This window comes from Bos grunniens, chromosome 10, assembly GCF_055505025.1.
Source record: "Bos grunniens cultivar Pamir isolate PY7600 chromosome 10, Bosgru_T2T1.0, whole genome shotgun sequence".
Classification (NCBI taxonomy): domain Eukaryota; kingdom Metazoa; phylum Chordata; class Mammalia; order Artiodactyla; family Bovidae; genus Bos; species Bos grunniens.
The window spans coordinates 58,794,782-58,819,392 of record NC_141174.1 but is presented as its reverse complement, the minus strand read 5'-3'; the positions used below and the strand labels follow the sequence as shown (position 1 = coordinate 58,819,392).

Below are 24,611 nucleotides of genomic sequence, written 5' to 3'. Positions count from 1 at the left end.
TTTTCAGTTCCTTCGACCCAATTTATTATTATCTATTTTTTACATCAACAGCTGCTCTAAGAAATATTATCGACAGTATCAGGCTGGTGCTGGTTTTTATCGCTCCTTGAATGTGTTGATGAAAGCAGAATCCGGAGTACCTGTCACATTTCTAGTTGCTGGCTTCTGTAAAGATGGAGTGGCTGAAATTCAATAACTGTTCAGAATATTAATTTAAGCTTCAACCTGACAGCCAGTGATCACTAGAACATATAGTACTGACCCAGCTGCTCAGCTCTCCTAGAAATGACTTAATTACACAGTTGGAATGGTTGCTGGAGCCAGCCAAAGATGCTGGGAAAAGAAAAAAAAAGGAAAAATAAGGCAGGATTAATTTGTGGTCTGACTCATTAAGACCTCCTGCTGTCCTCCTCTGCCAAGCCACTGAGCTTTCACTTTTTAGAAAACAATCACATACTTTCAGGTACTCTTTCTAGTTTCCATGATTTTGCTGAAATCGTAACACCCACCCCCAGAAATTGTTAAAAGCACTGAAGCATGTAATTTGTTCCGAGTAGGAAAAACCTTCCCCAGGAGCCCAGTGATGGTGCACAGGTGGTGTTAAACAAGTGGCTGCACACGCCCAGGGTACGGGTCACACTCCCCCATCCCCCCCTCCCCCTTCTTCTCTCGCCTTGTTTCTTCCCCCTTCATTTCATTTTCCTTTTCACCCTCTGGCTGCTGGAGTGAGGCTGAAGATAGGGTGTCAGAGACGTAGCCAGATCGGAAGCTTCTGTCAACGAACTTACTGAGTGATCCACATGCATCACTCATTTAATCTTGACAAGAACCTTAGGAGGAAGCACTTCTCCTCCATTATGCAGGTAGAAGAACTGGGGCTTTAAGGCCATTTCTGTAAGGCCATTATACGGGGGATTACACCATTTCTTTCAGTTTTAAAACCTCTCTGCTCTGCTCTGTGATGTTGAGGCTGGGACTCTGAAAACCACGTCTCTGCCTTGTCCGTGGCTCTTTGTCATCATATGAGAAGGACAGGCTTAGGCTGGATGAGAAAGAAGGGGCTTTCTTCTTCTTGTTCGCTCCCCAGTACTGTCAGCATCACCCCAGTGATGTTTTTTTTCGCTTTAGCAGCAGTAATTTCCCACATTCCTAGAGCCAGCCCCTAGGAAGTACCAGCATCAGTTAACCAAGCACCCTCTTCCCAAAGGTCTGGGTCCCAGTTATAAAGAGCCCTACTTGGAGCTTCCAAGTTCTGATAACCTTATTCTTTTCTGTTTGTGCCACTAGCCTGGGTGCAGGAGCTGCTTCCTAAAGTTTCTCTCTGGTGCTCCAGTGTCTCCTTTAACCTTTTCAGGTCTCTGATGATACCCTTTTAACCAATCCCCTCTATTAAACTCTTTTCTGTTAAAATTACTGGTTTGGTGTCTGACTAATACACATAGGAACAGTGAGATTCAAAACCAACTATGTCTGCCTCCAAATGCAGCCCCTTGGTTTTTGTTCTGTGCTCTTTCCCCTACTTCCACCCCCATTTGCAACCTGGTGACAAGGATTCTTCTTTTGACCAAACTTTACTCAGGCTCCTGAACCTTCTCCTAGGCCACCTGTGCACTGCCTTGGTAGTTTTACCAAGAACCTGCTAAGTCAGTGTAACCAGATTCCTGCCCCGCTTGATATCTGGTCAGTTCCCTCATCTTCCACCATCTCCCAAATGATGTCTGATCACCCTGGCCTGCTGTCAGCAAGAATCCTGTTAGATAAGTTTAGCCACAACCCCCTTTATCCCCAAGGTTCCCTCTTAATAATTTTCCATCCACTTACAACCCCTCACACACCCTGTCCTTGGCTACATATCTCCCTTGCTTTGAGCCCAGACCTTCTCCCCCATTGTAAAATCCCTTCGCCATGGTCCCTCTACCTTCTTGATGGTTCTGCATATAAAGTCTGCCTTACCGTCTTTAACAAGTGCCATTAAATATTTGATCATTAACACTGACAGCCAAAAATCCCTTTGAGTCAAGTATAACTAAGAGCTCAAGTTACAATCTTTCAGTACATTTTGGGAGGAAAGTCCTAAATGTTGCATTGATGATTGAACATTCCACCCAGGGTTAAATGGTTTGGAAAGCACCTGGTTTACCATAAGTGAATATAATAGCCTCAGTTAAATAAGATGGAGTGCTGATTAATATGTTCCTAAAAAGATCACAGAATTGACACATTTGCAAGTCATAGCAATAATAGGAACTTACCAGCCCTCTGAGTTTCAAACTGGAAATCTCATTTATAACAGCAGAACGCATGACCTTGTCTTGCTGATAATTTCATTTTACTGAGGAAGAGGAAGAAACAAAAGGAACTTTTCTTGTAGATTTAATTCTGACCTCCCAGGAAGAACTGCTTATTGAAGCAGGAATACAGGAGCCTAGGAGACTAGGAATCAGAGAGTATCTTTCACATGGGGGATTAATATGCCCAAGGAAAGCAGTTTGGAGAGGCTCTGACATAAGTCCTAAATGTCAGTATACAGCTCTCAAAAGCTGAGAGGAAAGTGTAGTCTAAGCCCATAACTAGACAATCGAAAAGGGAAAATGAGAAATGGCAAGATCTCAAAAATAATATTCTGAGAATGTAAGAGTGTGGCTCTTGATAAAGAGTGAAGGGGATTGACCTGCACAGATTGACCTCTGTGCAGTGTGACTGCACAGAGAGCCGTTTGAGGGCTTAACATATTAAAGGGCAAAAGATGGAAGAAGTATACAGCTGATGATCTGTGAATGCCTCTTTGTTTCAGGTACTGTCTAGAGATGAGCAACCCAGGTCCAGGAAGGACAACAACAACAACAACAACAACCTCCCTGTAAATATATAAGGATGACAAGTAAGTACAATAATGTTACACGTGCGCACAGAAACACCTGAAACTGACAATATTCTACCATTTTGACCTACAGGAACGGCAGTTTTGTATAGCAGCACCTGCAGTGCTGTGAGGACGATGAGATTCTACATAAAGCTGTGAGAAAAGGCCTCTCAGAGAGGCTGGTGTATGAGCAGAAACCTGGACACAGTGAGAAAATGAGCTGTGTAAAAACTGTGGGAAGAGCATTCCAGACTTAGGGGCAGGCAGTTACAAGACTTTGAGGTGGGGATGTTGGGCCTTTGGCAGGAACATCCAGAGGCCCAGTGTAGAGAAAATAGGAGTGTGGGAGCAACGAACAGTAAGAGATACGATGTCAGTGGCAGGCAGACATGGAGAGAGTTCACATAGGGTCTACATGACCTATAGGCCATGACAAAGACTTCAGGTCTGGTTCTGGGAATAAAATGAGAAGCTCTTAGAAGTATGAGAACAGAGAAACCCTTCGGAGATTTTCCTATAGAGGGACAAACATGGAAGCAGAGTGCCCACTGAGAAGGTCATTGCAGGAAGCCAGGAAGGAGCTGATGGCCACAGAGGAAGGCTGTTAGGAGTGAAGGAGGCGAGATGTGGTGCGCCGTAAGATGTATTTTGAAAGTAGAGGTGGCAGGATTTGCAGATGGAATTAGACCTAACAGTTGAGGGTGAGGAGTCAAAGACTACAGTAAGAACTTTGACCTGAGCTACTGGATAAATGCTAGTCATTTACTGAACTAGGAAAGAAAGAAGGTGAACGTTTACTTGGGTAGAAAAAGATAAGGCATTTGATTTTAGGAATGTTCAATGCAGCATTCTTCTCAGACAAGCAATCTGAAGCACTCTATTGGCAGTTGGATAAACTAATTTACAGTTTTAAGAAAAGGACAAGATGAGATATACATTTGGGAGTTATTAGCCTACAGGTTTATTTACTGCACAGGCCTGGTAGAAATCACCTAGGGAATGAAGATAAATAGACCAGAGAAGAGGTCTAAGAATGCCAGGGACCCCAACATGTAGAGGCTGTGAGGAAGCAGTCCAGCACAAAATCCCTGTTTGGAGAAAGGTCTCTCCAGAAGACACAGGGAAGCTAGAGGAAAGGGGAATCCTCAGGCTCCAACAGTTCAAATAAATATGAGCGCTCAACTCCACAGAGATGCTCCCTCCTGTGAGATAAACCCCTATGCTACTGCCACTTCTCCCCAAACCCAAGTGACAAAAGTCATATCTACACATCAAATAAGCCAGTTTGTCAGCCCGGATATGTCGGGCATTAAAAAACCCTCTGGACCTTCCCATGGTCACAACAATTATAATTAACGAATATGCATCCAAATGCAGGTCACCTTCTGAAAGTTTTTCAGAAAGCAGCTCCCTGCCGAGGGTGTGAAAGGCCTGAGTACAAGGAAACCCAGCAGATATATCCTCAGACACGTATTGGCAAAAATAAGAGACAAATGATTAAATTAATTAGAAAACCAGACGAGGGAGGAAATAAGAGAATTCAACTAGACTGTCAAAGATGAAGTAAATTGCAAATAAAGAGCCAGCCTGGGCAGTGCTGTTTGGAGACCACCTCTAGAATAAACCCACAGAAAAGCCCTCCGGAAGAGATCAGATCTCTGTCACTTAGGGCAATTAAGCGTGTCACCAGGACTTGCCCCTCTGGCGACAGAGCTGAGCAGGGGGAGCTACCTGCCGTCCCAACCTGCCTCAGACACCCAGAATAAGAGGCCTGCAGCAAGAAAGGAGCCAGATAGGTACAGATAGCAAGAGAAGGGCCAGTCAAGGTGCCATTCAAAACTGCCTCTTGACTCAGGGTGCTTCCATCAGTTGCAAATTAATGTTTCCATTCTAAATACCTATGTAGGTAGATAGACAGACAGACAAATGCTGGTCTTGGGGTCATGTTGTTGTTTAGTTGCTAATTCATGTCCGACTCTTTGCGACCCCATGAACTGCAACACACCAGGCTTCCCTGTCCTTCTCGATCTCCTGGAATTTGCTTAAGCTCACGTCCATTGAGTCGGTGATGCCAACCAACCACATGGGATGTGTACAAAAGATATTCAGAGTTGATAGATTTAAAATACAAATAAAATACAGTATTTACCTTGTGTATTGCTGATGGGAATGTAAAACAGTATAGCCCTGTAAAAACACCATGGGAGTTTCTCAAAAAAAATCAGATACAGTATTACCATAGGACTCGGGAATTCCACTTCTGGGATTCTTTTCACTTCTGTATTTCCACTTCACTGTTCTCAATAGCCAAAAGGTAGAAGCAAAATAAATGTCCATCAACAAATGAATGGATTTTAAAATGTGGTATACACATTCGACTCTGTGTAACCCCATGAACTGTACAGTCCATGGAATTCTCTAGGCCAGAATACTGGAGTGGGTAGCCTTTCCCTTCTCCAGGGGATCTTCCCAACCCAGAGATCAAACCCACGTCTCTCACATTGCAGACAGATTCTTTACCAACTGAGCTATCAGGGAAGTGTATACACATACAGTGGAATATTATTCAGGAAAGTAAAAGGAATAATAAAAAATTTAAAAAGGAAAGAAATTCTCACACATGCTACAACAGGGGTGAAACTTGAAGAGCCCATGCTAAGTGAACTCAGCCAGCTACAGAACACTGTATGATTCCATTGATATGAGGCACCTAGAGTACTCAGATTCAGAGACAGAAAGTAGAACAGTGATTGCCAGAAAGTAGGATGATGGGATAAGGAGGTATTAGGGAGCTACTGTTTCACAGGAATAGAGGTTTAGTTCAGGAAGATGAAAGAATTCTGGAGCTGGATGGTGGTGATGGTCACACAGCAGGATGAGTGTACTTAATGCCACTGAGTCATACACTTAAAAATGATTAAAATGGTAAAAACAAAATTATAGTATTCTAAGAGTATAACCTTAAAAAATGATTATTCATTAGGCAAAGGTATATCAAACAATTATTAAAATTGCTTGGTTGGAAACAAAAATCCCATTGTTAATATTTGAAGAAGACATCTTTTAAAAATATGCAGTAGTATGTGTGCGCAAAAAATGGCATGTATGTGTTGACACGTAATTTTTGTGTGCATTGCCTTTAAGACTATTTCTTCTCTTTGTGTGAGCGCTATAAATGCATCAATGAAAAATTACAGATTTCGGTATGATTCTGATAGCTAGGGGACAGGTATGCTAGGGGGAAAAAACTGGACTTTAAATAATTAAGCCAAAATGATCATGTTAATTAACTTATATCCTTAATCACTAATTTCTCCCCTGACTTGTGGGGAAGGAATAGTTTTTGTCTCAAAAGCAGGCTTTAGTGACCTAACCGTTTGAAAAGCAACTAGAGATAATGAGGCAAGGATATTTAAATGGAAACATGCCAGCAATTACTAGTTAATTGAAAGCTTTTATGATTTTGGCCTGAACTCAGTCCCTTTTCCTGCAGGGCTATAATGTGGGCAGGGGAAGAGTAACAGCATTGTTTCTCTTTTTAAGTGAAAGTATCCACGAAGTAATTGTGAAGCTTTCATTGACTTAAAAAGGTAAAGTCAGTAAAAGCAAACACTCTAACGATTTAAAAATCTGTCCTATTTCAGTTGAAGGATTTTCTTTTCCTTCTTTTCAAACTGAGATATAATTGGCATGTAACATTGTATTAGTTTAAGATGTACAGTGCAGGGAGTCAATATAGGTATAAATATACTGGGAAATGGTCACCACAATAAGTCTAATTAACATCCATTGCCACACACAGTTACATGTTTTTTCTTGCCATGGGGACTTTTACGATCTACTCCCTTAGCAACATTCAAATACACAATTCAGTATTTTTAGCTGTAGTCACCCTGTTATACCTTCTACCCCTACAAGTTTTTTATAACTGGAGATTTGTATCTTTTGACCTCCTTCATCTATTTCTCCTCCCCAGGCCCATCTCTGGCAACCACTAATCTGTTCTCTGTGTCTATGAGTTTATCATTCTGTGTAAGCTTTCTGAGTAGGAAAATAACCTTGTATTCTGTAATCTTGTATGCATTCACTAAAAAATCTTTATATGCATTTTATTACATTTCAAATTAATCTAATCTGCCAAAAGAAAGCCTTTTGAGCAGGATTTGCTTTGCCTAGTAGGTTATACTTCTATATTTTAAGTTTCTGAAGGAAAAAAATCCTTTATTTTATATCTTTAGTGCCCTAACAACTGATCGTTAAAATATAATACTCCTGATTTTAAAAAAGGAACCAAGGTTGAATTAACACAGGCTCAAAAATAAAATAAAAGAATGTTACCCTAAAAATTCAGATGTTATAAAGACTCCCTAGGGGTCAGGATAGGAAGAAAGAGGAAGTCTTTATACAGCAAGGAAAACAAAGAAGAATGGAAAATAGAACACCACACGATGGATAGGGCATTGACATTTTACAAAAAGTGATATCTAAATAGCCAAGTGCTACATGAAAAGATGTTCAATTACATTCATCATAAGGAAAATACAAACTGAAACCACATGGCAATACCGCAATATACCCACCATTATGGCTAAAAAGAAAAATATGGAAAATATCAAGTGATGGTGATAATGTGGAGCAAATGGAACTCTTTGACATTAATGGAGGGTGTGTAAGTTGGCACAACCAATTTGGAAACCTGTTTGGCATTATATACTAAAATGAAACATTTGCTTACTTATGACCCAGATATTCCACTCCTTGGAGCCAACAGCAATGCATGCATGTGTTGCACATGTTCCCCAAAAGATATTTTAAAAAAGGTTTATAACAGCACTATTTGAGGTAGCTCCCATGGAAACTGTTCAAATGTTCATCAGCAGTGGGATGAATAGTGTGGTATATTTATATACTGTGATGAGAGTATATAATGAGATCCCTCATTCTCAATGCTGTTTCCACTGTTTCCCCATCTATTTCCCATGAAGTGATGGGACTGGATGCCATCATTTAGGGGGCTCCAAAATCACTGCAGATGGTGACTGTAGCCATCTACAGCAATGAGAGTGAGGGATCTACCAGTTAATAAACAACAATATGAGTGAATCCATAAATATAACATTGAGTGGCAGAAGCCAGACACAAATGAGCACACCCTATATGATTCAGTTCAGTCGCTCAGTCATGTTCGACTCTTTGCAACCCCATGGAAAGCAGCACGCCAGGCCTCCCTGTCCACCACCAACTCCCAGAGTTTACTCAAACTCATGTCCATCAAGTCGGTGATGCCATCCAACCATCCCATCCTCTGTTGTCCCCTTCTCCTCCTGCCTTCAATCTTTCCCAGCATCAGTGAGCCAGTTCTTCACATCAGGTGGCCAAAGTATTGGCATTTCAGCTTCAGCATCAGTCCTTCCAGTGAACACCCAGGACTGATTTCCTTTAGGATAGACTGCTTGGATCTCCTTGCAGTCCAAGGGACTCTCAAGAGTCTTCTCCAACACCACAGCTCAAAAGCATCAATTCTTCAGTGCTCAACTTTCTTTATAGTCCAACTTTCACATCCATACCTGACTACTGGAAAAACCGTAGCTTTGACTAGATGGACCTCTGTTGGCAAAGTAATGTCTCTGTTTTTAATATGCTGTCTAGGTTGGTCATAACTTTTCTTCCAAGGAGCAAGCATCTTTTTGATTTCATGGCTACAGTCACCATCTGCAGTGATTTTGGAGCCCCCTAAATGATTGCATTTATTTAAATGATATTGTTAAAGCTAATCTACACTGTTGGCTTCCCTGGTGAACAGTGGTAAAGTATCTGCCTGCCAATGAAGGAGATGCAGGTTTGATCCCTGGGTCAGGAAGATCCCTGGAGAAGGAAATGGTAACCCACTCTAGTATTCTTGCCTGAGAAATCCCATGGACAGAGGAGCCTACCAGGCTATAGTCCATGGAGTCGCAAAAGAATAGACACAACTTAGTGACTAAAAAACAACAGCAAAATACACTCTATGCTGTTAAAAGTTACTAGAATGACTCTTGGTTGGGGTCAAGAGACTGAAAGGGAGTGCCAGCGGATTTCTGGTTCCAGACATGGCCATGTCTCATTCTAGGTGCTAGCTGCATAGACATAATCAGGTTTTTAAAGTTCATCAAGTTACACTTATGTGCACTCTCCTGTATATATGTTATAGTTTCAAAAAATGTTTGAAAAATAAGGACAGAATGAAAAAATGACACTACTAACAGGAAAACATAAATGTGTTCCATAACAGGGGCTCTTCTTGCCAAGGCTGCCTGCCCTTAAGATTCCCATGGTGCCCTGGGGGAGGTTGGGTTTTGTTTTCCTTTTCTGAAAGCTGGTGCTGCTCTTGGATAGCACCAACCAGTAGATCACAGACTCTGCACTGTTTGGATTTAATTTCTAGACATCTGAACTAGAAGTCAAGAAGGAAAGGAGAAAGAAGGGCAAAGAAAAGCATGACCACCACACTTTCCAAAGAAGTTTCCATTATGGATTCTGTTCATAAATCGTATTAGTCAGCCTACAACCTAAAATGCAGCTATAAATGCTCGTTTATGCAATGTGGAGATTCTCCCTCCCATTCTGGGTAGCACTGTAATTCAAATACAGGATTTGGTGTGATACTGTGTAGTACAGTGTCAAATTTCATAGGAGTATATACAATCATGTGTATAAATGGGTAAATATATACAAACGGGTTGGAAAGTTACCTATGTGTGTAACAAGATATTATAAAACCAAAGGGAGGGAACTAGAGCAGGTATTGATACACTGAAAGTATCCACATGAGCTAATACTCTAGGCAGCTTCTTATCCTGAAGACTCCTGACATTTGGAGCCAGATAATTCTCTGTAGCAGTGACTCTCCTCTGTATTGGAGAATATTTGGCAGCATCCCTGGCCTCTATGCATTAGATGCCAGTAGTAAACCACCCCTCATCCCCCAACCTCCCCACCAGAAGCCTCAGTCAAGTCATGTAGAGTAAAAATGTTCCTGGGTAAATGCCTCCTGGGGGATAAATTCACTCACATTGAGAACCATGCTCTATGGTACATTGCTGCTGCGCTGCTATCGTTCCTGCAGTCAAAAGTCAAGGTCACGCCTGAGTGCAGCATTGACTCCACATTCTGACTCATCTCATTATTTTCCACCGAAAGGAGCCAGAGTCCCTTGGAGGATGTTGGAACCTGTATTAGAGGGAAAGCAAGATAGGCTGAAAACATTTTGAAACTGTCAGAAAGAAAGAATACTTTTGGAAAGTTCTAGACCAGCATTTGAAAAAAAAAAAAAAAGGATTGTCACTGTTAAGGCAGGAAAATATAAACAAATTTACAATAATAGTTACTAGTGATAATAGTGGTAAAGTCAGCTGGAATAAGTTATGTCTGTCAAAAGCATTATGATTCAAAAATGAGCAGGTAATATAAAATGTATATTAGGGAGTTTGTGGTATACACAAGTTTCCAAAATCGTTACCACTTCCCCCAAACTATTAATCCACTTAAACTACTAAAACTTCTGCTCTAATTTTAGACAGTATCCATTATAACAGCCATAAATTGTAAATAGAAATAGGATGGAAAACATTTTTAGGGTTGCTTCAGATGGTGAAGAATCCACCTGCAAAGCCAGGATTAATCCCTGGGTTAGGAAGATCCCCTGGAGGAGGGCATGGCAACCCACTCCAGTATTCTTGCCTGGAGAATCCCCATGGACAGAGGAGCCTGGTGGGCTACAGTCCATGGGGTTGCAAAGGGTCAGACACGACTGAGTGACTAAGCACAAGCACAAATCAAATCTTACAATTTTGAGTTGCTGATGAGTCATAAGTGGGGGATTACTAGGACATATGTTGACTATTCAGAATAGAAGTGAAGTTTGGAGGGCAGAAACTGCCATAGCCATTTTGTGGCCATGAAGGTAATAGGCATGATGATAAAAAAAAAAACAAAAGATATGAAAAACCAAGACTGAGAGTTTAAATCTCTAGATCTTACTGTACCTGAAAGCCAGAGGTAAATTTGGACTATTGAGTTATATGTGTTAATTTTCTTCAAGTTTTCTTTTTAAAATTTAAGCCACTATGCAAAGAGTTTTTGATCACTTGCAACATAAAGATCCTAACAAATACAATACCTTCAGGAAAATTTTAGAAGGATATACATAAAACGTGAAGCTCAACAATAGAGTTGCCTCTATGAAGAGTCACTGGGAGTCTAGCTTAGGAGGACGACTTACTTTCCATGTATAAGTAAGTTAACTATTTTTATTTTTTGTTTGCTTTTTACTATGTATGTAAATTTTTTCATATTAGAAAAAAAGTAGGTTAAATTTATAATAAACAAGTCTTGAATCTGTGGTTGCCTAACTTAAGGCTAGTTGCATCCAGATCACCTCCATGTGAACACAGTCACTCAGTCGTGTCCATACAGTTCCCATGGACTATAACCCTTCAGGCTCCTCTGTCCATGGGTTTTCTCGGCGAGAATACTGAGTGGGTTGTCATTTCCTTCTGCATCCAAGTCACTTCCAGGAACTAGATTAAACCACAGGTTCTCCTTTGGACAATCCGATTCAGTAGGTCTGGGGTAGGAACCAAGACCTACAACTTTTAAATTTCTCCATCTGATTCTGAAAGCCAGTCACCTTAGAACATTATTCTAGTGTGTGGTTCTCAGCCCTGGCTGCACATTAGAACAGCCTGGGAGAACTTCCAAAAGTACCAATGCATGAATCCTGCCTTAGGAGAATCACACAAGACTCTCTGGGATGGTACCTTATAATGCTCCTCATAGTCACTCAGTCATGTCTGACTCTTTGTGACCCCATGGACTGTAGCCCTCCAGGCTCCTCTGTCTATGGGATTCTCCAGGCAAGAATACTGGAGTGGGTTGCCACACCCTCCTTCAGAGGATCTTCCCAACCCAGAGATCGAACCCGGGTCTCCCACATTGCAGGTGGATTCTTTTCCATCTGAGCCACTAGGGAAGCGCATACTGCTCCCTAAGCATAATTTTTAAAATTGGAGAAGACATAGAGCAACTTGAACCCTCATACACTGCTAGTAGGAATATAAATTAATATAGCCATTTTGGGGAATGTTGGACAGTATTTACTAAATATAAATATATGCTTTCCTTATGACCCAGCAATTCCACTCCTATGTATATGCCCAAGAGAATTTGACAGCAAAAGACACGTACATATTTATTCACAGAAGTTCTTTTCATAAAAGCCCCAAACTGGAAACAATGCAAATGTTCGTCAATAGTAGAATGAAATTCCAGAATCAAGACACAAAGACTTAATTTTTTTAATGGTATTTTTTTGAAGTATAGTTGATTGACAATGTTGTGTTAGTTTCTGGTATACAGCAAAGTGATCAGATAGAGATGTAGATATAAATATTCTTTGTCATATTACTTTGTCATGTTATTTTCCATTATGGTTTATTATAAGCTATTTAATATAATTCCATATGCTATACGGGCTTCCCTTGTGGCTCAGCTGGTAACAGAATCCACCTGCAATGTGGGAGACCAGGGTTTGATCCCTGGGTTGGGAAGATCCCCTGGAGAAGGAAAAGGCTACCCACTCCAGTATTCTGGCCAGGAGAATCCCATTTCACTTTCACTTCCTATGCTATACAATAGGACTTTGTTGTTTATCCATTCTATGTATAATAATTTGCATCTGATAATCCCACACTCCCATTACAACCTTCCCCCTCGATTGTCCCCCCACCCGCCGCTATGAGAAATAACAAGTCTGTTCTCTCTGTCTGCATGTTTCTGTTTCATAAATAACTGCATTTATGTCATAGTTTAGATTCCACATGTAAGTGCTCTCACGTGGTATTTGTTGCTCTCTTTCTGACCTACTTCGCTTAGTATTATAATCTCTGGGCCCATCCATGTTGCTGCAAATGGCATCATTTCATTCTTTCTATGGCTCAGCAAACTAGTCCATTGTATACATGGACCACATCTTCTTTATCCATTCATCTGTCTGTGGACATTTAGGTTGTTTCTGTATCTTGGCTATTGGAAATAGTGCTGCTATGAACATAGGGGTACATTATCTTTCTAAATTATAGTTTTGTCTGTATTTATGCCCAGGAGTGGAATTGTTGGATCATATGGCAACTCTATTTTTAATTTCTTGAGGACCCTCCATTCTGTTTACCACAGTGGCTACACCAATTTACATTCGCAGCAACAGTGCAGGAGGGTTTTCTTTTCTCCACACCCTCTCCAGCATATGTATGTTATTTGTAGACTTTTTAATGATGGCCACTCTGACCTGTATGAAGCAGAACCTCATTGTAATTTTGATTTGCATTTCTCTAATAATTAGTGATGTTGAGCATCTTTTCATATATCTATTGGCCATCTGTATGTCTTCTTTGGAAACCTGTCTATTTAGGTCTTCTGTCCTATTTTTTATTGGATTATTTGTTTTTTATGACCTATTTATATATATTTTGGAAATTAAGTTCTTGTCAGTTGCATCATTTCCAATTATTTTCTCCCAGACTGTAGGTTGTCTGTTTTGTTTATGGTTTCCTTTGCTGTGCAAAAGCTTTATAAGTTTGATTAGGTCTCATGTGTTTATTTTTGCTTTTATTTCTATTGCCTTGGTAGCCTGACCTAGGAAAACATAGATATGATTTATATCAGAGAATGGTTTGCCTATGTTCTCTTCTAGGAGTTTTATGGCATCATTTTATATTGAAGTAAGAAAGACTTAATTTTAAATAAATGTTTAACTATTTGTATGTATTATATATAGCAAATACATTGTACAAAATCAAGAGCTACAAAGAGTTGTATATAGATAGTTTGAATTTCTGTCTCATTCCTGCCTAATAGTCACTCAGCTTCCCTTCCCAGAGCAATTGTTAAATTTCTTCCAGCAATATTCCATGCATATATAAACAGAGCCATTTGTTTTACCCTGAAAATAAGTCAAGTGGTAGAATAAACAAATTGTGATATGGTCATATGTTAGAATATTAGAATGTTATACAGCATATATAGTATATATTATATACACTATAAAAGTACACGGAGAAGGCAATGGCACCCCACTCCAGTACTCTTGCCTGGAAAATCCCATGGATGGAGGAGCCTGGTGGGCTGCAGTCCACGGGGTCGCTAAGAGTTGGACACGACTGAGCGACTTCACTTTCACTTTTCACTTTCATGCCTTGGAGGAGGAAATGGCAACCCACTCCAGTGTTCTTGCCTGGAGAATCCCAGGGACAGGGGAGTCTGGTGGGCTGCCGTCTATGGGGTCGCACAGAGTTGGACACGACTGAAGCGACATAGCAGCAGCATAAAAGTACAAACTATATATACAACATTGATGAATCACATAATTATCTTTAGTTTAAAAAAGGTGCATAAGAGTGTATATTGTATGATCTTATTTATATAAAGTTTATGAGTGGGCAAAATTATCCATGGTGATAGAAGTCATGAGAGCAGTTATCCCTGGGGAGGCTTCCAGGATGCTAGAAATATTCTATATCTTATCTGACAGTGTACACAGGTAGGTGCCATTATAGAAATTCACTAAACTTTCCACTTAAGATTAGTGTACTTCATGGAGAATATGTCATATTTCAATAAAAAGTAAAAATAAAAACAGGAGAAAAACCTCTAATAGCAACCCACTCCAGTATTCTTGCCTGGAAATCCCTATGGATTGAGGAGCCTGGTGGGCTGCAGTCCACCGGGTCAGAAAGAAGAAGACACGACTGCGCAACTGAACAACAACCTGCAGCCAGAATTGAAAACCACTGTTTTGTAGCCTCCAGCCTCAAAACAGCATTTAACAAACAGGTCATGCTCTGCTTTGCTAATGGAATTTACTTTGTACTTCTTATTTCTCTGAGATCCTTCCTTCATTCAACCCCACTGAAACTTGCCTTCTTGTGTATTAATCCCCACTGGCCTAAGGCTTAGTAAGGAGGAGTGAATTAAATGCTGAAATGTCAAACTACTTCTCTAAACTTTTATTTTGAATTATAAGAATTTCTTGTACACTGATACCACTGAAAGAGAAAACTGAAACCCAAAATTTATCTGGATGTTTTTCTCTTCTACGGTTATTTTCTAAACTGCAATGTGGATGATGTTTCCTTTTAAGTGTTGTACAGTGAAGAGATTTGTTAGCAACATTGGCTGATCAAATGCAATTGATCTTAAACTATCTATACCTGATTTCAAATTATGCTCACAGCTATCTGACTAGGATGCCAATTTCATTAACAGCATTACAACCCCAGCTCCAGCACATTCTTGATAAAGTGCTGTATTTCAGGAGGAAGCCAGTGTGGGGCTGCCATTGCTTGCTGTTCTTAATTCTGCCCAGTGTCAATATCTGACAAGAAAACAAGTAGTCACATTTTACCTTCCAATTAAAGATGCCTGTCCAGTTCCTGGAATGAACTGAAACCCTGTTCAAGATGGGGATTATGAAATTCTTAAGACCTCCACTATTTAAAGTTGGAATCTTTTTTTCCAAGTAGTGGGTTCATCATTCACCTTACTCTTCCCTTATTTCAGCAATAGCTATAGCAGCTACTCTGTATAAAGCACTGTGGTCAGAGTACAAAGCGAGAAAGGCCCAGCCTTAACCCTCATGTGGTTCATCAGGGTCATGTGACATGTGCAAAAGCAATCTTACTATGACAAAGACTAGGCAAGTGTTAAAACAAACAATAACAAAAAAGTACTTCAAATCAAGTACCCTGAGGGTTCAGATGTGGCTGAGATCACTTCAGTTTAGGAGGAAATGGCCAGAAGCCCCTCTTGCCAGGCTCTGCCTCATGCTCCATCTAAACAAAGAGTAGAGGGCAAAAATAGCTGAAGAGCCATCCAAACCCCATGGAACCTCTTGAAAAATGTCGAAGAGAATACAAAAGATTGACTAGGGTAATTCCAGTGCCCCTCTCCATTTATATTTCTGACACTTTCTGACTCCAAGAGCCAAGCAAGCAAAAGGATGGAGAGTGAGACAGGCTGAGCCAACACTGTGCTAATTACTCTTCTCCTGTAACAGATGGCTTATGTCATCTTCTACCATAAATCTTTGATATTATTGCTCCTCCTTCCTCTCTACCCATCAAAACAATAAAAACACTAACAACTACCACTTGGATGATACTAATGATATGGTTAGTCCCAGTATTTTATTTTATTTTCATTTAATTTTTATAACCACCCTGTGAGGTAAATATAACTCATGTCCACTTTATAGATGAAGAAACCAAAGCATAGAGGAATCAAGTGGCTTGGCCAGAGTCACACAGCTGATACATGGGATAGCCAGACCCTGAATCTGGAGTCTGAGCCTGCGCTCTTCAACCTCTAAATTATATTCATAATGCAGGGTGCTGCTTCTTGAGAAAGGCTCCTATGACCACAAGAGCTCACACTTATGATTCATATTTAGTTAATATCTAAGTATTTCTTTACATTAATCTCTTGCCTTAAACCAAAGCAATCTTAAGCAAGAAGAACAAAGCAGGAGGCACATATGCCTTGGTTTCAAAATATGCTACAAAACTATAGTAATCAAAACAGTATTGCACAGGCCTAAAAGCAAATATTTAGAACCCCAAAACAGAATAGGGAACACAGAAATAAATCCATGCATATACAGTCAACTGATTTTTGACAAAGGTGCCAAGAATACACAATTAAGAAAGGATGATCTCAACAAACTGTTGAGAAAACCAGATATCCACAAGCAGAAGAATGAAATTGTACTCATATCTCACATGATATATAAAAGTCAACTCAAAATGGATTAAAGACCTAAACTTAAGACTTAAAACTAATAGGAGAAAACATAAAGGAAAAGCTTCTTGACCCTGGTCTGACCAATGAATTATTTTGGATATTACCCCAAAAGCAAAAATAAACAAATGGGAATGCCTCAAACCAAATAGCTTCTACACAGCAAAAGAAGTAATCAGCACAGTTAAAAAAACAACTTACACAATGAGAAAAAATATTTGTAGACTGTATCTGATGAGAAGTTAATATCCAAAGTATATAATATAAGGAACTCAACTCAAAGCAAGAAAACAAGGTTATTAACCTGATTTTAAAATGGTTAACAGAGGACTTGAATAGATATTTCTCAAAAGAAGACATGCAAATGGACAACAGGTACATGAAATGTACTCAATATATAGCTAATAAACAGGGATATGCAAATTAAACTTACAAAATATAACCTCACACCTGTTAGGATGGCTGTTATCCACAAGACAAAAGGTAAGTATTGAGGGTGTTGAGAAAAGAGAACCTTTGTGCACTGTTGTTAAAAATGTAAATCAGTACAGCCGTTATGGAAAGCAGTTTGGAGGTTCCTGAAAAAAGTTAAAAATAGAGCTACCATAGATCTGGAAATTCTGCTTCTGGGTGTATGTCCAGTGGAAATGAAAATCAGTGTTTTGAAGAGATATGTGCACTTCCATTTTCATTGCAGCATTATTTACTGTGCCAAGATATGGGAACAACCTAAGGAACCGTCAACAGATGAATGAATAAAGAAAATGTGTGTATGTGTGTGTGTGTGCATGCTGCTGCTACTGCTAAGTCGCTCAGTCGTGTCCGACTCTTTGCGACCCCATGGACCGCAGCCTACCAGGCTCCTCCGTCCATGGGATTTTTCCAGGCAAGAGTACTGGAGTGGAGTGCCATTGCCTTCTCCGGAACACATATATAAAGCATGTGTATATGTCGGACACGACTGAGTGACTTCACTTTCACTTTTCACTTTCATGCCTTGGAGAAGGAAATGGCAACCCACTCCAGTGTTCTTGCCTGGAGAATCCCAGGGACGGGGGAGCCTGGTGGGCTGCCGTCTATGGGGTCGCACAGAGTCAGACACGACTGAAGCAACTTAGCAGCAGCAGCAGCAGCATATATGTGTTCTCTCTCTATCTATGTGTGTGTGTGTGTGTGTATATATATATATATATATATATGCTCTGATATTATTCAGACTTTAAAAAGAAGGAACTCTTGTAATTTGTGATAACACAGATGAACCTGGTAGACATTATGCTAAGTAAAATGGATGAGACACAGAAAGACAAATACTGTATGATGTCACTTATATACAGAATCTAAAGAAGTCAAACTCTTAGAAGCAGAGTAGAATGGTGATTTCCAGGGACAGAGGGGTGGAGAAAATGGGAAAATGTTGTTCAAAGGATAGGAAGTTCGTATATGCAGGATGAACAAGTTATAGAAAGCTAATATACACTACGGTGACTATAGTCAACAATACTGAATTGTAAACTGAAAATTTGCCGAGAGTAGATTTTAATCATTCTTATCAAAAAAAGAAAAAGTAACCGTGAAAAAAAAAGAAAAAGTAACTGTGAAGTGATGGGTATGTCAATTAGCTTGTGGTAAACATTTCAAAATGTATACATATATCAAGACATCATGTTTTATACTTTAAATATGTTTCTATAAAGCTGGAAAGAAATACCAGTAACATGAATAGACTACTATTACTATTCATGTGTGTACATGGCATCTCCACTCTACATTAAAGCTATTGAGGACAGCCTATTACTTCCAGGGCCCATTAGAAAGTCAATATTGTCAGGGTGCCGGACCAGAGTATGGACTCAACGTCTGATCTCTTTTCCTGTATCCCACCCCACCCAGTGCCTAGCACAGTGCTATATCCATATTTGATGCTTCAAAAATATAACTTGAAGACAATAAAGTGAAAGCCGCTCAGTCGTGTCTGACTCTTTGCGACGCCATGGACTATACAGTTCGTGGAATTCTCTAGGCCAGAATACTGGAGTGGGTAGCCTTTCCCTTCTCTCCTTCTTCAGGGTAGAAGGGAAAGGCTACCCACTCCAGGATACAATAAGGACACACAAAATTTTATTTCAGAGTTTTAGGTCTAAGCTCTACATACTGCTTTCGTCTCTCAGACTACACTTTGCCTATTTTGTGCTGTAAGACAAACAATAATTGCAGGAAGGCTTATTACAGAACTTTCCGATAAGTTAAGGCAGACTAATAGCATGGCAATCCACTCCAGCACTCTTGCTTGGAAAATCCCGTGGATGGAGGAGCCTGATAGGCTACAGTCCATGGGGTCGCAAAGAGTCAGACACGACTGAGCGACTTCACTTTCACTTTCAATAGCAATCTTATCCTGAAATAACACCTGAACTAAAGCACTAATATGATTACCCTCAGCCTCTGAGTGAATTTAAATAATTTTTCCCTCCTCTCTCTCTCTTAGAGCAAAGATTAACCTGTTTGCAAAAGAATGGGACTGGAAAGATAAGACTCACAGGCACAGAAAATGACCAGTGGTCAGAGAGATGGGCTAGCAATGTCCACAGAGGCCTGCCCTTGGCCCCCAAGTCATTCTCCCCAGCTCTGCCCACTCCCCTCACCACACAGTCTGTGTGTTTGGGGTTCTGTGACCTGTCATGGATTTCCTGTCCAGACTCTGCTGCTATAAATCATGGCTGCTCGGGGCTATATGCTGTGTGCCAAGATCAGAATTGTCAGTATCTAGAATCCTGCAGACAACTTCTGCTGTAGTCTTCTCCTTTGGATTTTGAAAAGTGCCCTTGTTAAAAAAAAGAAAGAAAGAAAAGGTGTTCAAGTACTGAGGGGTCCAAAACTTGCTAAGGATGAAGTTGAAGCATTATTAAACCAGGAAAACTGAAATTTAGATGATTTTGAGGTTACCTTTTAGGGCATAGGTTGTGGGATTCAGCATTACAGACATAGTGGTTCTATCTCAGGGGAACATTTTCAGAAGCTGAGAAAGAAACACAGAAATGCTCTCCCCTGCCTGAAATAATCCTCACATAATCAACTAAGTCAAGTCATATTGGTGCAAAGATGGCACCTTAGGGATTGTATGTATCTCTTCCTCTAATACCCTCTGCCATGGAGCCTAAACACCAGGTCCAGCCTGACTCCTCTGTGTTCTGCGCCAACTAAGAAAAATTAGATCAACCGTCAACAATAAGTGAAAGTAGCTCAGTTGTATCCGATTCTTTGTGACCCCTTGACTATACAGTCCATGGAATTCTCCAGGCCAGAATACTGGAGTGGGTGGCCTTTCCCTTCTCCAGGGGATCTTTCCAACCCAGGGATCAAACCCAGGTCTCCCACATTGCAGGAGGATTCTTTACCAATTGGAGCCACAGGGAACAGATAACACTTATAAAGCACTTACTAAAGCCAAACAATGTTCCGGCACTTTGTATTCACTCAGTTAATTCTCACAACAATCCTATGACATAGGATTTATATCCACCCTGCCCTCCATCCCCCAACTTATGGTTGAACAAATTGAGGTATAGAGAGGTATAGTAACTTGCTGAAGCTCATAGGTAGCTGGTAGATTTGGGATTCAAATATAGGCAAGTCCAGCCCTGGGACCCACCTGAAACACTATAATGTGTGCTGAGAAGGAATCTTGAGTAGAGGTGGGGAGAACAAGGGGAGGACATATGTAGAAGGGATGAGACCGCATGGATAGTTAAAGATGGTCGCAGATTCTTTGCCACTCCTCCCTTCAAGAGAGAAAGTCCACCTGGACTGGCCCTGTGGTTTGCTTTGGCCAAGAGAATGTAGCAGAAGTGACATTGTGTTGGCTACAGGCCTAAGTGTGAAAAGGTCCAATAGCTTCTGCTTTTCTCCTGTTGGAAGCCAGCTGTAAGGAATTCTAGTTTATCCTGTTGTAGAGAGAGGGGCCACATGGAAGAGCCTGGAGGATGAGAGAGACATCTCATGGATGAAGCCCATATGGAGGAGCCTGGAGGCACCCTAGCCGACAGCATACAGCCGCCAGTCATATGAGAAGGGCCTTAATGAACTTCCAGTCCAGCCCAGCCGCCAGCCAATAGGATCATATGAGTGGTCCCAAGAAAGACCAACAGAAGAACAACACAATCAACTCATAGAATGATAAATACGTTTTCAAACTCTAAGTTTTAGGATGGTTTGTTACATAGCAATAGTTAGATGTTACAACCATCTGATACAGATGGTTGTTGAATTACTTGACCTTAAAGTTCCTTCTTACTGTGAAAATTTGTGAATCAGTTAAAGTTAAGTCGCTCAGTCATGTCCAACTCTTTGCAACCCCGTGGACTGTAGCCTACCAGGCTTCTCCATCCATGGGATTCTCCAGGCAAGAATACTGGAGTGGGTTGCCATTTCCTTCTCCAGGGCGTCTTCCCGACCCAGGGATCGAACCCAGGTCTCCTGCATTGCAGGCAGACGCTTTAACCTCTGAGCCACCAGGGAATCAGTTTTTAAAGGAGATAAGCAAATTTGGCTGGAGCAAAGTGCCTGTGTAGGAAAAGAAAGGTTAGGAGTAGGTGAGAAATTTGAACTTTGGCTGGTAGGTTTTAAAGATGGAAGTGAAGGAGAAGGTCTCTATTTTGGGCAGACTAACAGAGTGGCAGCATATAGAGCAGACATGTGAACATATAAGACACGTGTGAAAAAGAAGCAGTCAGGGGAGCCTGGTTGCTGAGGCAAAAACATGCAGTTAAAAATTACTGAGCAACAAGGCATCAAATGCAGAACTGATCATTAAGTCTTTAAAGCACAGATGTTTTCTGTTTTAACTACAGAATCTATCAACTCTTCCTTTTTTCCAATTGTAAGTGTTCCTCCATGGGAAAATACATGGTATGTGATTAAGAACCTGGGTTTTGTTTAAGAAAAACTTGGTTTGAAGCCTGTTCTCTGCCACCTTCTACCTAAGTGACAGGGTCTTAGCTTCCTCTTAGTTAATTGGGCCTAGTGATACTTGCCTCACTTGGGTATTACAAAGATAAGAAAAGGTGATATCTGATTTTGGTAAATAGCTGAAAGTGCCCACATAATGCAAATACTCTGATGACTGTGTCTGTTCACAGAACACTTCCTGTTGGGAGTGTCAGGTGGGCAGGTGGTTCGTCCTATCTCCATGTAGGAACTCTTGGTAAGAGCCTTCTTCTACACATGCCTTCCAGGGTCATTCAGGTCATGACCTTTCCAACTGGAAGGGAGGAGGATGAGTATGGAGGAGCCTAAAAAGTGGTATGGGGCCAGCTCAGAAGTGGTACATACTTCTACTCACATTCCATTGGCAAGAACGTAAGCACATAGCTACCCAGGCTGCAGAGAGGGCTGGCAAGTCCCAGCTACAGTCCCACTCAGAGGTGGACAGAGGCAAGAGACAAGTGGATAGTAGTTAACATGACCAAGCTACCCAACCAGCCTGACAGTATCTGCCACCAGAAAACACCCAGGACAATTAAGTCAGTGTTTTTTCAGAGCATCAGAATATTTTCAGTCTCCTTGAGTGACTCTAACATGTGGCAAAGTCTGGGAGCCGGCTAAGCCACCCCTGCTTGGGTTTTATTACTTGCAGCTGAAAGCATTTCTCACTTACCGTTTCTCTGGGGCTGTGCTTCTCTACCTTGTATGCACAGTATACTTACCTAAGTATGTGTGCTCAGTCATGTCCAAGTCTTTGTGACCTCATGGACTGTAACCCACCAGGCTCCTCTGTCCATGGGATTTTTCAGGCTAGAATACTGGGGTGGGTTGCCATTTCCTTTTCCAGGAGCTCTTCCCTACCGAGGGGTGGAACCCATGTTTCTTGCATCTCCTTCATTGGCAGGTGGATTCTTTACTACTAGCGCCACCTGGGAAGCCCTATACTCACCTGGGGATCTTTAAAAAATTTCAGTGTCCAGATAGCACTCCAACACCATCACATCAGAATTTCTGGGAGTGGGACTCAGGCACCAGTGGTGTTTAAAGCTCTCCAGGTGATTTCTGTGTCCAGGCAGGTTTGAGAAGCGCCACACTCTGAAAAGAAAAATTATTAGAAACTTACCTTTGCACACTTATCTATCTCATGGTTTAAGACTGCACTTCTCAAGATTTAATGAGCATAGGAGTCACTTGGAGTCCTTGGCTACGGTAAGATCTGCTAAATGTCTCCCTTGCTAAAGGAACATCCTCTTTCTTGGCAAATAAATACTCTGTCTGTACAATGATATTATCTAGTCTCTCAACTACCTTTCACCTGATAGCTTTAGCATCCATTGATCTTTCTTGCCGTAATCAAATATTACTTAGAAGTTACAAAACAATTAGTTTTCTATCATTATGTCAATATTTCTTATCCAGCATATCTTCTTTCCTTTTTTTATTAACTTATTAATTATAGTCATTATTATTTTTGATGCTCTCAGTGTTCTAAATTTAGTCAGTGGGAGCCCTTTGAGCCAGTTCCTGGAACCTTTTGACACAATCCCATTTGTCTTGGAGTGTTCCCATACTTTCTGAAACAGCAGTATGTCAAAGCTCACCTTGTTCTTTTCCTGCCTTAAACATGGACTCAGCCATTTCCCCCAAAGAGCCTTAGTACTTTTTATTGGAGAGTGAATTTTTGTTGTTTTCTGATATTAAAAGCAATACATGCTCATTTCAGAAAAATTAGAAAATGAAGTATAGAAAAGAAAATGAAAACCACATATTACTCTACCATTTAGAGCTAACCACTCTTAACATTTATTGTGTCCTTATTTCCATGGCTTAAAAAATACGTATCTATAAGTGCATAATTTAAATTTTCACTTAATATTGTGTATTCTGTGTTGTTCTATGCTTTTTTATCAACTATATCCATGCCATTAGATATTCTTTAAAATCAGAATTCCAGTGGTTTTTATTATAGAAACTATGCCTTAAAGTTTTTGAATCTTTCCCAGAGCATCACAGCTATCTATTTTGGTAAAATTAAAACCATTCTGCAGCTATTAACCTGCATTGTAAAGCCTCATTGAGGAATTAGGGCATTAGCCGAGTATTGAAAGAAATAATAATGCCATGCAAAGAAGACATCCTTTTAGAAAAAAAAAATTCTAAAAGGCAATGTATTCATGTGAGATTTACTCTATTAGTTACTGTGAGTGGATACATTTCCTTGACTCTAGGTACTTCAGTGTCTTAAAGACAACCATCTAATAAATAAAACACAAGGGAATCAATTCAACACCAAACTGAAATCAATTTTTTTAAAATATGGTTGACTGACAAAAAGAGATGACTCTTGTACTTATTCCTTGCAGTATGATGTTGGGAATGTTATTTAATTGCTCTGAGGCTTAGTTTTCTAAGTCTGTAGATTAATAGTAGTTTCTCCTACATAGCATTATTATGGCAACTAAATAATAATTAAAAGTGTCTGGCATAGTATCTGGCTCAGTAAATGCTAAGTGTTAGAATTATCACTGCAAACTAGAATGGAGGATACGATTTGAGCTAGCATTAAAGGAAGAGCAGGATTTAGGCTGATGGTGGCTGGATTGAGGGGCATTCTGGAAGCAAGAGGCAACCCTTGTACAGAGTTCAGAACACCAAGTTCTACTGAGTGAAGCTGTTGAGCTGGATGGGGATTTCTGTGTGAAGATTAAACAAACTTGCTCTTGCTGATACCAACCAGGGTTCTTGGCCTTCCCTAACCAATAGAGGTTGACTAGAGGCCAGACAGGAGATTCATGCAAGGCTTTATCGGGGCCCCAAGTAACAGATTCCTTTGCTTGCTTGCTCCCTAAGTGTAGGGGGAGGAGGTGACAAGCTTGCTCCTTATATTGGGTGAGGGTAGGGGTGCTTGCAGGAGTCAGTTCGGAGACGTGTCTTA

The 24,611-nt window shown here is 40.5% G+C and overlaps 1 protein-coding gene and 1 long non-coding RNA gene across 5 annotated transcripts in view; one reads left to right on the top strand and one right to left on the bottom strand.

The window, feature by feature from the left end:
- On the bottom strand, nucleotides 1–22,760 carry LOC147364613 (uncharacterized). Of its 2 annotated transcripts, none has more exons than XR_015134765.1 (3): nucleotides 22,626–22,760; nucleotides 9,915–10,072; nucleotides 1–333 (listed from the first exon to the last, which is right to left on the bottom strand). It is a non-coding gene; the product is annotated as an uncharacterized LOC147364613 (long non-coding RNA). The 2 variants fall into 2 exon arrangements; XR_015134764.1 differs by lacking the exon at nucleotides 22,626–22,760 and adding an exon at nucleotides 22,399–22,514.
- GNG2 (G protein subunit gamma 2) overlaps nucleotides 2,800–24,611 on the top strand; it is a 192,726-nt gene continuing 170,914 nt past the window's right edge. The window contains exon 1 of one of the 3 annotated variants that reach the window (XM_086321522.1): nucleotides 2,800–2,881. Coding sequence is in view for 1 of the 3 variants with exons in the window: in XM_086321518.1 (XP_086177644.1) it covers nucleotides 22,851–22,885 (35 nt within the window). In the remaining 2 variants the exon portion in view is untranslated. Of the gene's footprint in view, nucleotides 2,882–22,556; nucleotides 22,886–24,611 lie in introns of those variants that run through there. The other 2 variants (XM_086321521.1, XM_086321518.1) reach the window with 2 other exon arrangements.